Genomic DNA, 12085 nt, shown 5'->3' with positions numbered 1-12085 from the left:
CAGACTAGCAGACGACCTCCCTGGGATGCCTGCTGTCCAAGTTGTGTACAGATTGGCTTTGGGGAATGAGGAAAAGATCCCTAGGGTCCAGGCCATTTTTTGTAGCAGGAACTCCTTTGCATATTAGGCTACACACCCCTGATGTGGCCAATCCTCCTGGAGCTAACAGTATGCCCTGTATTAATAGCCCTGTAAGCTCTTGGAGGATTGGCTACATCAGGGGTGTGTGGGCTAATAAGAAAAAGAGTTTCTGCTTAAAGAAAAAAAGCCCTGCTAGGGCCCAATGTACAAAGGAGTGGAAGGGGAGAAGTGTGTCAAATGGCTCTCCTGCAAGCTAGACACATCAAACTTGCAACAGACTTCACTAGGATGCCCCTCTATCTGCCCTCCAAATTGTGTGCAGATTGGCTTTAAATTACAGCTGCTGCTTCTATCATTTTATGGGGTTTTATCCCTCCAAGTTTTGGGTGGGGTTAGATTTTTATTTTGCTGCAAATCTGGGTCTTTCCTCTGGTTTGTTGAAAGATCTGTCCTGTACGTACATGGTTCCAGTCTCCAGATTCAAGTAACCACAGAAGGGGCCATGTTGAGAAGATATATTGATAGCCCCCAATAATCTGTTTTATGCCTTTAAAAAGCCATTTAGGCTACTGGCTGTCACCAAATTTTGTGACAGTGAATTCCATGGAAAACAGTGGTCATACTGAGTCAAATCTCCATATATAACACACAAAGCCATATACTCCTGTACTACAGTTGAGGTCCATCTCTACTTGACTCAAATCCATCCTGACCCAGGGTCTTTACTTTATAAGCCACCAAAGTTTTAAACGAGGCTCAACTCATACAATAATAGTACACAATGGGAACTGTATTGCTATATTGGGTACAATGATTGTATGGTAACATCTATCAAGAAGAACGCCTTTCATTTAAAGAATGTGGCTCCTCTCCATGATGGTATTGTTGGCCTCTGCCAATAAGTACTAAAAGTGTGGGAAACAACAGTCTAATTCTACGTGCAGTTACAGCTTTCTAAACCCACTGATCTCAGTGGACTTAGAAAGGCATAGCTGCTTAGAGTAGCGCTATAGGTAAATAAGCCTTACAAGAGAGGTCAAGACTCAAGTGACCTTTTTGGTACTATTTCAAGTAGTTCAAGGACAGTGAGAACACATTGGGTGATTACAGACTGCCGCTTTGGGCTGATTCACAGATGGCTCTGAAACTGACCCAAAAAATCCTTCCACACACAAACATCTACTGCCAGTTCCCATTCCCAAACTCACCCCCATCCTCCAGCCTCTGCAGACCAGCTCAAAAAGCTACCACTTCTGAAGTGGTAGCAAATTTCTGAGCCGACTGCCAGTTGCCCCATTGGCATCTGGAAGTGGCAGTGCGGATGCAAGGCTACTTGACTGTGTGAAAGCGCCAAGCCACACCAAGCCACTTCCACTGCCCCACCCCTTAAAAACTGTTGGGAGCGCTTGAGCACATGAACTCTTAACTTGTTGGGGGAAGAAAGAGTGGTCCGGCTTCTGAGGCACCTTCACGTCTGGAGGTGCCCGGCTGCCTGGCAGACAGGATGCAGGTGCTTCACTGGGGAGCATGTGGAGGCTTTGGGATGGCTGTTTTTGAGCCAGCCCAATTCGGGACACCTCCCAACCACCCCAAACTGCCTGTCTGTTATCACTCATTGTATGTCTTTCTATTCGATAGCCTAGATATGACATGTATATTATAACAGTGGCTAACACGGAGTTAGAAGATGCCAGAAGTTTAAAAACACAAAATAAATTTTCCTCTCTTACTGGACCAATTCTTTTTGTTGTATAGTTAATAGGCAATCCTCCAACATACAGCATTCCCACAACATCCAAAATATCTGCTTTCTTCGGGCTAGTTGTGCTATTTCTGGCATCATCAACTACAAGAACACCTTCTTGTTTGGATCGGATTATATTTATCTGGGGGGGGAAACACAGAAATAATATATTATTATCATGTACTATTGTTAGAACCATTACATTTTTTTTTTTAAAAAAAACATGGTACCTTGTTCTCAGGCTTGATAACACAACTTCTCAGGCTAGAATCAATGGGCATTTTCCCTGGGTCTGCAAGAGCTTCATTTCAGATAAATTATATAATTTAATCCCAGGGCGTTAAACTCATTTGTTATGAAGGGTGGCTCTAACATAAATGGGACTGTGGGGGGCCAGGCCCAGATAGAGGAGATATAAATTTTATAAAGCACACAGACATAATTAAAAATATTATTTTTTACTTAAAATACAAAATACTTAAAAAAACATGCTTAAATCTCTTGCAATATTTTGTTTAAAATCAAAAAGGTGGGGGAATAGTGTGATTTGGTAATGCAATTTTAAAAAAAAAACATCAAGAAAAAGCACAAAGATCACAGCAGGAACTAAAAATATAAAATGCTCTGAGCCTAGGAAATCATGAAATGGCTGGGCATTGCAAGCTTCTCCCCCTCCCAGGTCTACTCAGAATAGCAATGGCTCTCCAGTGTAATATCCCCCTTTGTCTGCGGGTTCCCAGTTTGGAGTACACGAGGCACCCATTCTCAGATCCATTCAGCAACGACAAGCTGGTTCAAAGCATCAACTCTTTATTTGCAAGGAGACAATTCTAGCAAGCAACAGCTTCAGCTGGCTATATGAAAGTTGGAAAGTGAAACTCCATTGAAATACACTGCAGCACAGACACAGTTGCAAGGAAAACGGAATGGGTTTTCCATTAAGGTCTCCGGGCCCAGACAGACTACTCTCAGAGTAGTCTCAGAGTAGTCTATCTAGGCACAGAGACCTTAATGGAAAATCCACTCTGCATTTTCTTTGCAGCTTTGCAAGCCAAGAAAAGCTTTCTGCTCAAATGGGCAAAGACAAGGTAAAGGAAGCTGGGAACTTTGGCAGCCTCCAAGCTTCGAAGGGTAAGAACAGGAGGGGGAAGAGGGATACGAAAAGAGCTACAGTCCTGATTAAAACCCTGGGCGGGCTGGTTGCAGCCTGCAGGTCATAAGTTTGATACCCCCGATTTAAACTTATAAACTCCTTAAGGGCAGGGACCGACCTTACTTTTCTTTTGCTTACAAAACTCTGCAAAAAGTGCGCTATATTCATAAATTATAATGGAATAGAGGGCAGAATGGCAATAATGACACCTTTAAAAAAAGATGTTCATTTGGAACAGCTGCCAAGTTATCTCCCCTTTCTTCAGAAACTTCAGGAACAGATTAGAAAAGGAAATGTCTGAGCTGCAAGTTATTACAACATTCAGAACAATGGAGTCCCTAAGCCTTAACAGGGATATTGGTTTCTTATCTCACTACATATGCTAACCACATTCAGCCCTTACATCTGTATTCTCACTGATCCCCCAGAAGGGCCATATGGCCTCTTTATTTTCTTATTTGGAATAATAGATTAGAACAGTAGATCGTAATGTAATATAATGAATAGTAGAAAGTAATGCAATTTGGAATGGTATATTGGAATATATTTCTCTGGTCTGGGGAAAAGGGGAGATAACCCTACACAGCCAATTGCCCCAGTTCAAAGAACATGATGCTGTAAAGTCATTCCCATTCTTGAGGGGATGCAGATGGAGTTTAAGGGCAGGGTCTCAGTCAATTATTCTCAACATTACACAATTAAGGATACATTTGCCCATTGATCTCCAATTTTGACATATTTATTTCCTTCACTATGGTAATCATATAAACTAAGCTTTTTATTCCTGTCTGGTTCTTGAATCTGTTAAACATTTTCATTTATGCTGCATGGTAATTTACTCCTCAGTCTCTACCTCTATGTATGGACTGGTATCCAGTTCACTGTATCTGAGGAACTGTGTGTGCTCACAAAAGTTTATACCTTGAATAAAACTTTGTTGGTCTTAAAGGTGCCACTGGACTCAAACTGTTCTTAGTGTGATACTTTACACTGTATATCAGGTGCAGTTTTTGTTGAGTAATGCTAAAAGACTTTCTTGTACAGAATCAAGCAGGGCTGGCCTGTCCTAGTAGGTAGCTGCATAAGGCGCCATCTGGCCACAGGGTGGCCTATGTGCACCCCCTCCCCTTCCTCATGCGTGCTCCACCACCGCGGTGCTCCTTCTCTGCCACACTCACCCTTGCCACCCACCTCTCAGCCGCCCTCCTCCACCTTGCAGTCTACCTGCGGGTGGGCGGGCAATGGTGGAGGTGGGGTGGAGAAGGAGCACCAGGGGCAGCAGGTGTGCTTGGAGGTGCTCAGAGCCAGTGGAAGCATGGGACCACTGAGCAGGGGCAGTGCATTGGCGGGTGCACTTGGTGCCACACTACCTACTACTGCCATGTTCACCCTTGCTACCTCAGGTGCAGAGGCGGGGGGGGGGGGAGCTTAGGGCAACAAAAACCCTGGTGCTGGCCCTGGAACCAAGCCCTCTACCTGGTACTGCTGGGATTTTCTCAAACCCTGCCTCCAGTAATCTAACAACTGTGGTATCTTTCATGTGGGCTGGAGTACGAACAGTGCTCTGAATAAGGCTGTATTAGAGAAGAGTATACATTGCTTAGGATAAATTTGCCACCTTTCAGAATCATTCTTTAGCACATTTCCGTGAGTAAGGTTTTAGAAGGACATGGAAAGCAAAATGACAATGAAGCTACCCTCCTCCACCTCGCTGTATACAAATATATACAAGTACTGACCTGTATCCAGCTATCCATGCACATAATGCAGAGTTTTCCCATGTTCTTCTACATTCTTTGCAGCCCCTTCCAACCCGCACAAATGTGATTCCTCAGAAATAACCATACAAATCAGGAGGAATGAAATGAGGAGTGACTAAGACGTAAAATAGCTCTTCCATCATCCACAAGCACAGCTCCACTGAAAGAAGGACGCAATTTCATCTTCTTGTCCCTCCTCACTCTATTCTGGCAACTGTTCATCCATGCAAGTCCCATGACTGCATGAATGGTCTTTCCACATGATTTTTTCCATGTAATTTCCAATGTCTGAATAGTTGGATACAAGCCACTGTTTCACTGATTCCCCCTCCCCGCAATTTGAGGAGAGTTTTATGTTCAGTAGTCAATCTAGAAGTTCATCATGAGATCATACCTTGTGCCACTGGCCATCATTTATTTTGCTGGGAATCACTGTGCTGGTGTTCCCACTTCCCAAGTCATATTTGAAGTATGGGAAACCATTCTGTATCTGAACAGTGGCAAAATCAGCATGGTTGATTCGGGCCATGTAAAAAACCAAGCCAGATTCAGCCTTCGTTTTGATCTCAAATTCAATTGTGAGTCTACACATTTGAAAAATGAAAAAGAAAGGAAGAAACAATGTTAAAACTAACCAGATAAATTATTAATATGCTAATTTTCTGCATATTGTCATACAACTGGCATTGCTAATAGGTAAATTAATTTTTAAGTCGTAGTAAATCTATATACCGACAGCCAAGTTGGCCAAATTTTAGCATGCTTAAATCCGGTAACTGGAGGTATGAACCGATCTTTCCACAAACCTTAAAGGACTCCAGGTTTGCAGAAAAATGTGAAATCTAAAATAACAACAACAAAATTGGGAATTTCAAAATCTCTGAAATGATAAAAGGAGTGTCTATAGCTTTAAGCTATAGAAGTTTATAGAAACATCAGAATAATCAGAACATCAACGTGCATCTTGGACTTTTAATGATTGTAAAATGTGTGGAAATGATTTTATTGCATATTGTTTTTTAAAATTCGATGTTGTTTTTAACTGTTGTTAGCTGTCCTGAACCCGTCAGGGGAGGGTGGGATATAAATTTGATAAATAAATAAATAAATAAGCAAGCAATCCACAAATTCCCTCAGTGGCTGTTGCTAGGCAACCTTAGCAGTCAGGTTCAGTTCTGCCAGTAAATGGCAGAGAGAGGGGGCAGGGTCCTTTCCAGGTCTATTTTGTCTTTGTAGGAGGACTTCTTGGGGTCAGTATTGACTAGGGTGCTTAGCTCCAAGTTGGGTAAATCCTGGAGATTTTGTGGTGGAGTCTGAAGAGAACAGGGTTTGGGTAGCGGAGAGGCCTCACCAAATATCATGCTATAGAGTGCATCCTTCAAAGCAGTCATTTTCTATAGATCTTTGTTGTTTGCAGTTGTAATTGTGGGAGACTTTCCACCTGAAGGCTGACAATTCTAGATCTGCAAGCATTCTCTGGGTGACTCAATACCAGCTAACTTGCATGACTCAACTAGATCTGGCTATTTGCTACTGTTCAACAGCAGTCAGCCTATGAAAACCAGTGTGGTGTATCAACTTGACCTTCAGAGCAGAGTCTACAAGGTTTGACTTTCCATCTTGTTGTGGAAGCTCACTGGGTGACTTTAGACCAGTCACATACTTTTTGCCTAACTTAATGGGATTGTTGTGAGGATAAAAAGCAGGAGAGGAGAATGGTCCCCATTTGGAGAAAGGTGAGGTATAAATGCAGCAAAGAAATAATAAATATAGGTGAAGATGGGAGGCAAATAAAAGGTAGGTTAGTGAATAGCTAAGAAGGAGAGAATGAGGCAGAGAAAGTAGAGACGATATGGGAGTTACCAGGAGGAGGGAAAGAAAAAATTGTGTGAGAAGGCAGATACAGGGGAAAGTGAGGTGCCCCTCACAATCCTTATCATGCAAGTGGGTCTTGCCCATTGGCTGACATGATACAACTGGGTCACAGTTTTCTGAGGCAGAGGCTGCTGGGGCGGAGGAGACAGATGTCTTAAGACAAAAGGGCAGGTAAAGGTAGATTGGCTGCTGGCTGGGAAGGAGACAGAGTTACCAGCTCCAGGTTGGGAAGTTGACATCCTCCAGGTAGGGACTAGAGATTTCCCAAAATTACAGCTGCTCTCTAGATGGCATAGATAAGTTCTCCTGGAGAAAATGGCTGCTTTGGAGAGTGGACTCCAACAACATTGTACTCTGCAGAGGTTGCTTTGCTCTTCAAACTTTACCCTCCCAAGGCTCCACCCTCAAACCTCCAGGAATTTCCTAACTTGGAACTGGCAACCCTAAGAGGGAACTGATATTTGTAGAGATCTGTTGTAATTTGAGGAGATCACCAGGCCTCACCTGGAGGTTGAAGTAAAAGAAACCAACTGAGCAAACCAATATTCAAATTATTGAAATATACACACTAATAATAGAAATACAAACAATATACAATAGAATTCACACTATACAATCAATAAGATTTACACACAGTTCATAAACATCTAGCCCTCAACATAAATCACTGTGTATATAAATCACTTTCCTCCACGTCTTTTTTTTTCTTTTTCAGTTCAAAAATGCAGTCCAACTCCAAATATTGTATCCATAAGCCCGGTAGAAAATCCACTTCAGTAGCTCTTGTAAGAAATAAATCCAGGTTGCTTGGAATCCAATGCAGCAATGTTCTTCCATAAGCTGCCAAAGCAACATCCTTCATGAGCTGCCAAAGCAGCACCAACCTGACACCTCCACCGGCTTGTGACAGTGTTTCACACTCACAGCTTCTTCATGTATTTAACAAATTATAACCAACTCATACATTCACAAACCACAGCTCAAAATACACATTCCTTAGGAATTCGTGGAGGAAAGTGATTTATATGCATGGTAATTTATGTTGAGTGCTGGATGTTTATGAATTGTGTGTAAATCTTGTTGATTGTATGGTGTGAATTCTATTGTATATTATATGTATTTTTATGATTAGTGTGTATATTCCAATACTTTGAATATTGGCTTTCACAGTTTATTTCTTTACTTCAGCTGTTCCTGTGCATTCCTTACTTCTTCGCTTACCTGGAGGTTGGCAATACTAGAAAAAAGCAGGAAAAGGAGAGAGGCTCTGGAGGCCTTTAGGAAATTGAAAGAGGAAATAGTGAGGGAGGGGAAATTAGATGTCTCTCACAAGTGCTTGTGAGTTCCCACTTGTACAGAAACAATCCTAATATACCGTTTCTGAATTTGGTAGGATGGGTGCAGATGCAATGCTAATACATCTACCAGGGCTAGGGTTGCCATATGCCTACCAACACGTCAGTGGCTGTTGAGAGGTTGTTTTTTTTTTTAAATCTCTATTAGTGATAGCATGATGTCACTTCTGGGGGAAAAACCCAGTAAAACCATAGTGATTCCTAGAAATGAATGATATCACTTGCGGCTTTTCCTAGAAGTGACATCACTTGGTCACTGATAGCTCCTTCCTAGTGTCCTGCTTGTTGCCAGACTGTGTTGAACCCTACCAGAGCTGAGTACTTTGTTTAGGACTTAAATGAAGTTGCAAACTCTTCATATTTACAAGAATGAAAATAAGAGTTGGATCCGCCCCCCCTTCCAATGCACATGCAGAAGTCTCCCTCAAGAGCAAACCATCCATTTCAGTTTACTGAAGTGGGCAGCTGCAAGTTTTGTGCATGCCTATTTGAAACAAAACTGAGAGAAGCTCTTAAGAGCGGGGGGGGGGGGAGTCTTTGGGCCACACTAGATAAGATGTTTGCAATCTCTGATCTTCTTTCTTTAAAATGCTTTTGATAGGAGCCACAAGGGCCCCAAACTGATTGGCATTGAAGGAAAGGCAGCTTAATCCTTTTCTCCCTGTCATTTTTCCCCAAGTGTAAATGCTCCTTTTCACACCAAGCTGTATCTTTAAAGGTGATGGCATGGGAATGGCATCATGGGAATGGTGATGGCATGGGAGATTGACAGGTGAAAACTGTCAGGTGTCCAGATAGTTTTTTAAAAAGTGATGACAAACCACTTAAATGGGGATAAGAGCAGGGTACACTGAGCTAGCATGCAGAAGCCTGCAATGGCCAGTGCTGCTTGGCTGAAGAAAAGTAGGATGGAGGCCTGAAAGGACACCTTTAAAATTCAACTCATCCAGTCATTTTAAAGACATGAAACCTTTCAAGTTACCTCAGAGAACTTTGGAGAAGAGAGCTCCTATATGTTTTCAGTTCTATAGATCCTAATGAGAACCTGTCATCCAGTTACTAGATGGGACTTAAGGAGCTACTGCATGGGCTGCAGACTCTGTGAACTGGAGTCATGTCTCCAACTCAGAGTTACCAGAACATTTCACAGGTTTTTAATTTATTTTTTGTTTTAGTTCATCTGAAATTGTGGAAAGCTTTTGTATGTTCAAAAATTCCCAAATGGATTATATTCAAGTTACAGGTAGTACTGAAATTAATAATGCTCTTTTTAAAAAGTACGTATAGCTGGCAGATGGATTTCTGATTACACTGTCTGAATAAGGGGTTTGGAAACTTGTGTTCAAATCCCTATTCAGCCATGTGACTTTAGGCCACTAACACTAGCCCTGGTCACAAATTACAATGAACACATGAACAACCCATGTACTGCGTACACTTGATTTTACTTTATGCATGGGTTCAGTAATTCTAATGTTATATTTAACTCATGTAATAGCTGAACATGTGGTTGAAACCAGAAGTTTATTCAGGTACTGCTCTGGGTTTCATTTGTAAAGTTAACACACATCAGCACTTTCTTTCAAAGTAATGTATGCATATACATGCATGATGTACATGCCTTCATTATAATATGTAAACAGATTTTCTCTCAGCCTTATCTAGCTACAGGGTTCTTGTGAGGATAAAATGGAAGAGAGCAGTGAACCATGTACACAGTTCTGAGCTTATTGGAGGAAGAATGGGTTAATAAACAGAGATAGGAAACTAGTAAATAAAAAAGTCTGCTTCAACCAACTAATCTAGGAAGTTTCTTCTGAGTTTGTATGAAAGATAGCACTTTTTTTTTTAGCAGGAAAGCACAGCTGGTTTGGAGTCAAGGGGTGTGGCCTAATATGCAAATGAGTTCTTGTTGGGCGTTTTCTACAAAAAAGCCCTGGTGAGAGATGGAAGTAATTCTTCAAAATATAGCTAGCACATCAAATAAATCTCAAAGCATATTTTGTTGCTGTTCAGTCGCACAGTCGAGTCCGACTCTTTGTGACCCCATGGACGAAGTCACGCCAGGCCCTCCTGTCTTCCACCATACTCTGCTCAAATTCATGTTTGTTACATCAGTAACACTGTCCAGCCATCTCATCTTTTGCCGTCCCCTTCTTCTTTTGCCTTCTGTCTTTCCTAGCATCAGGATCTTCTCCAGGGAGTGCTCCTTTCTCATTTGGTGGCCAAAGTATTTGAGCTTCAGCATCTGACCTTCCAGTGAACAGTGTGGGTTGATTTCCCGTAGGACTGACTGATTTGATCTTCTTGCAGTCCAAGGGACTCTCATGAGTCTTCTCCAGCACCACATAAAGCATATAGTGATGATTATATTATTTTGCCTTGACCTTTTGCAGGTCTAGGCTACTTAAATTATATATTTTTTTCTTTTTGCTAAATCCTTTTGGGAACATAAAGATTCAGAAATGGGTTATCAAGCCACACTAATTTTGGAAGAGTTTCAGACTTAAAATAGAATGTAGGATTAAAGTATAATGAACTAAATGTGTAGTTACTGAACTCAAATCTTATACAATATTCTTAAAAACATTTTTGCCCAGCTCTTTGTGCTGAAAACAACTCAGAAACATCCAGAGTTCCTTGTACCATACTGCCACCAAGGATTTTTTTTTTACACACATCTTGAAAACCAGACTTACCGATTCTTTACTTTGGTGTCATCAAATGCAATTGCAATGTGGCTGTTCCTTGAGAGACCAAACTGCTTGCCACCCTCTAAGGCAATTGGCTCCGTATCAGCAGCACAAAATTCCTGCAAAACAAAACAGTGTCCTAAATTGTTCTTCACAATGCATTACTTGCTCTCAAAAAGAAAACAGGCAATGTTTTATGTCGAATGATGGGCCTTCTTTCCAGAATCAGCTGTGTGTAAGGCAAAGTTCCATTTCCTGCTGTATGGAAAGAGTATTCTGGAATATTGTTCCTCTTTCTCCTGATGCTTCATTTTAAAATTGAAGCACAAAGGAATAGTGAGGTTGCATCTGTACCAGCAGGGTGTATTTTATGTACAAATAAGTCCAATCTTCTATGGCTGCTTCAGCTTCATTTTAGGCAGTAGCAGTCAAATAATCTCCTAAATGTTAAACAAGTGATGCAAAGCTATCCTTTCCTACCTCAGTTACAATTCAAAATCTCACAACTTTCCCTGCCTCAATATTAAAATAGAAATACTAATTAAAGTTCTGCTTCTATGAGAAAGGTAGAGAGCCACAATACTAGGCCTACAACTGGCTGCTTCAAAGGCTGTGCTGCCAATCACAAAAGTCCTTCTGTGGAGTTCAGCTGAGTCAGGTATCATAGAATCATAGAGTTGGAAGGGACCTCCAGGGTCATCTGGTCCAACCCCCTGCACAATGCAGGAACTTCACAAATCTCTCCCCCCCCCCCACACACACACACATATCCCCAGTGACCCCTGCTCCATGTCCAGAAGATGGCAAAAACCTCCAGGATCCCTTGCAAAACTAGCCTGGAGAAAAACTGCTGACTGATCTAAAGTGGCAATCAGCATTTCCCTGGATGTGTAAGAAGGGGCCATGAGAACTAAGCACTGGTGCAACCCTTCCAGCCCTCCTTCTCATGATCTGCCTAAGTTCACAGGATCCGCATTGCTGTCAGATGGCCATCTACCTTCTGTTTAAAAACCTCCAAGGAAGGAGAGCCCACCACCTCCTGAGGAAGCCTGTTCCATTGAGGAACACTGAGGTAGGTTTGGACCACTGCAACAGTGCCAGTGGCCTCTGCTCTGCCAGTACCAGGAACTATAGTTTGAGTCCAGCACTGCAAGAGGAGATGACAGGAGAGTTTAGATATAGTATCAAGGGATCCATGAACTGATTTCCCATCTTTAAAAAATGAATAAATAGCAATTGCTATATATATACTTCCAGGAGGCAGCCTGGGAGTTGATTGGGAGGTGGCCTGGAGGGAAAGAGTTAAACCCTCTACCCAGTTCACATGGCAATCATTAACTCTTCGAAAGCCTTTGGAAGATTGGTTCCTGGATCTCATGACATCATATGAATCTTGGTCCTAAGCTGTCCTTTACACGTGTTAC

At 41.9% G+C, this 12085-nt stretch overlaps 1 protein-coding gene across 8 annotated transcripts in view; it reads right to left on the bottom strand.

The window, feature by feature from the left end:
• The window catches only part of LAMA2 (laminin subunit alpha 2), a 900941-nt gene that overhangs the window by 15277 nt on the left and 873579 nt on the right, over positions 1–12085 (bottom strand). For all 8 annotated transcript variants that reach the window (XM_060239150.1, XM_060239173.1, XM_060239164.1 and 5 more), the window contains 3 exons: positions 10668–10780; positions 5133–5322; positions 1812–1967 (listed from right to left, as the gene is read on the bottom strand). In XM_060239150.1, the coding sequence (XP_060095133.1) occupies positions 1812–1967; positions 5133–5322; positions 10668–10780 (459 nt within the window). The remainder of the gene's footprint in view (positions 1–1811; positions 1968–5132; positions 5323–10667; positions 10781–12085) is intronic.

This window comes from Heteronotia binoei, chromosome 1 (genome assembly GCF_032191835.1).
Source record: "Heteronotia binoei isolate CCM8104 ecotype False Entrance Well chromosome 1, APGP_CSIRO_Hbin_v1, whole genome shotgun sequence".
Taxonomy (NCBI): Eukaryota; Metazoa; Chordata; class Lepidosauria; order Squamata; family Gekkonidae; genus Heteronotia; species Heteronotia binoei.
The sequence above is the reverse complement of the archived record's forward strand: the minus strand, read 5'-3'. Positions and strand labels throughout refer to the sequence as shown.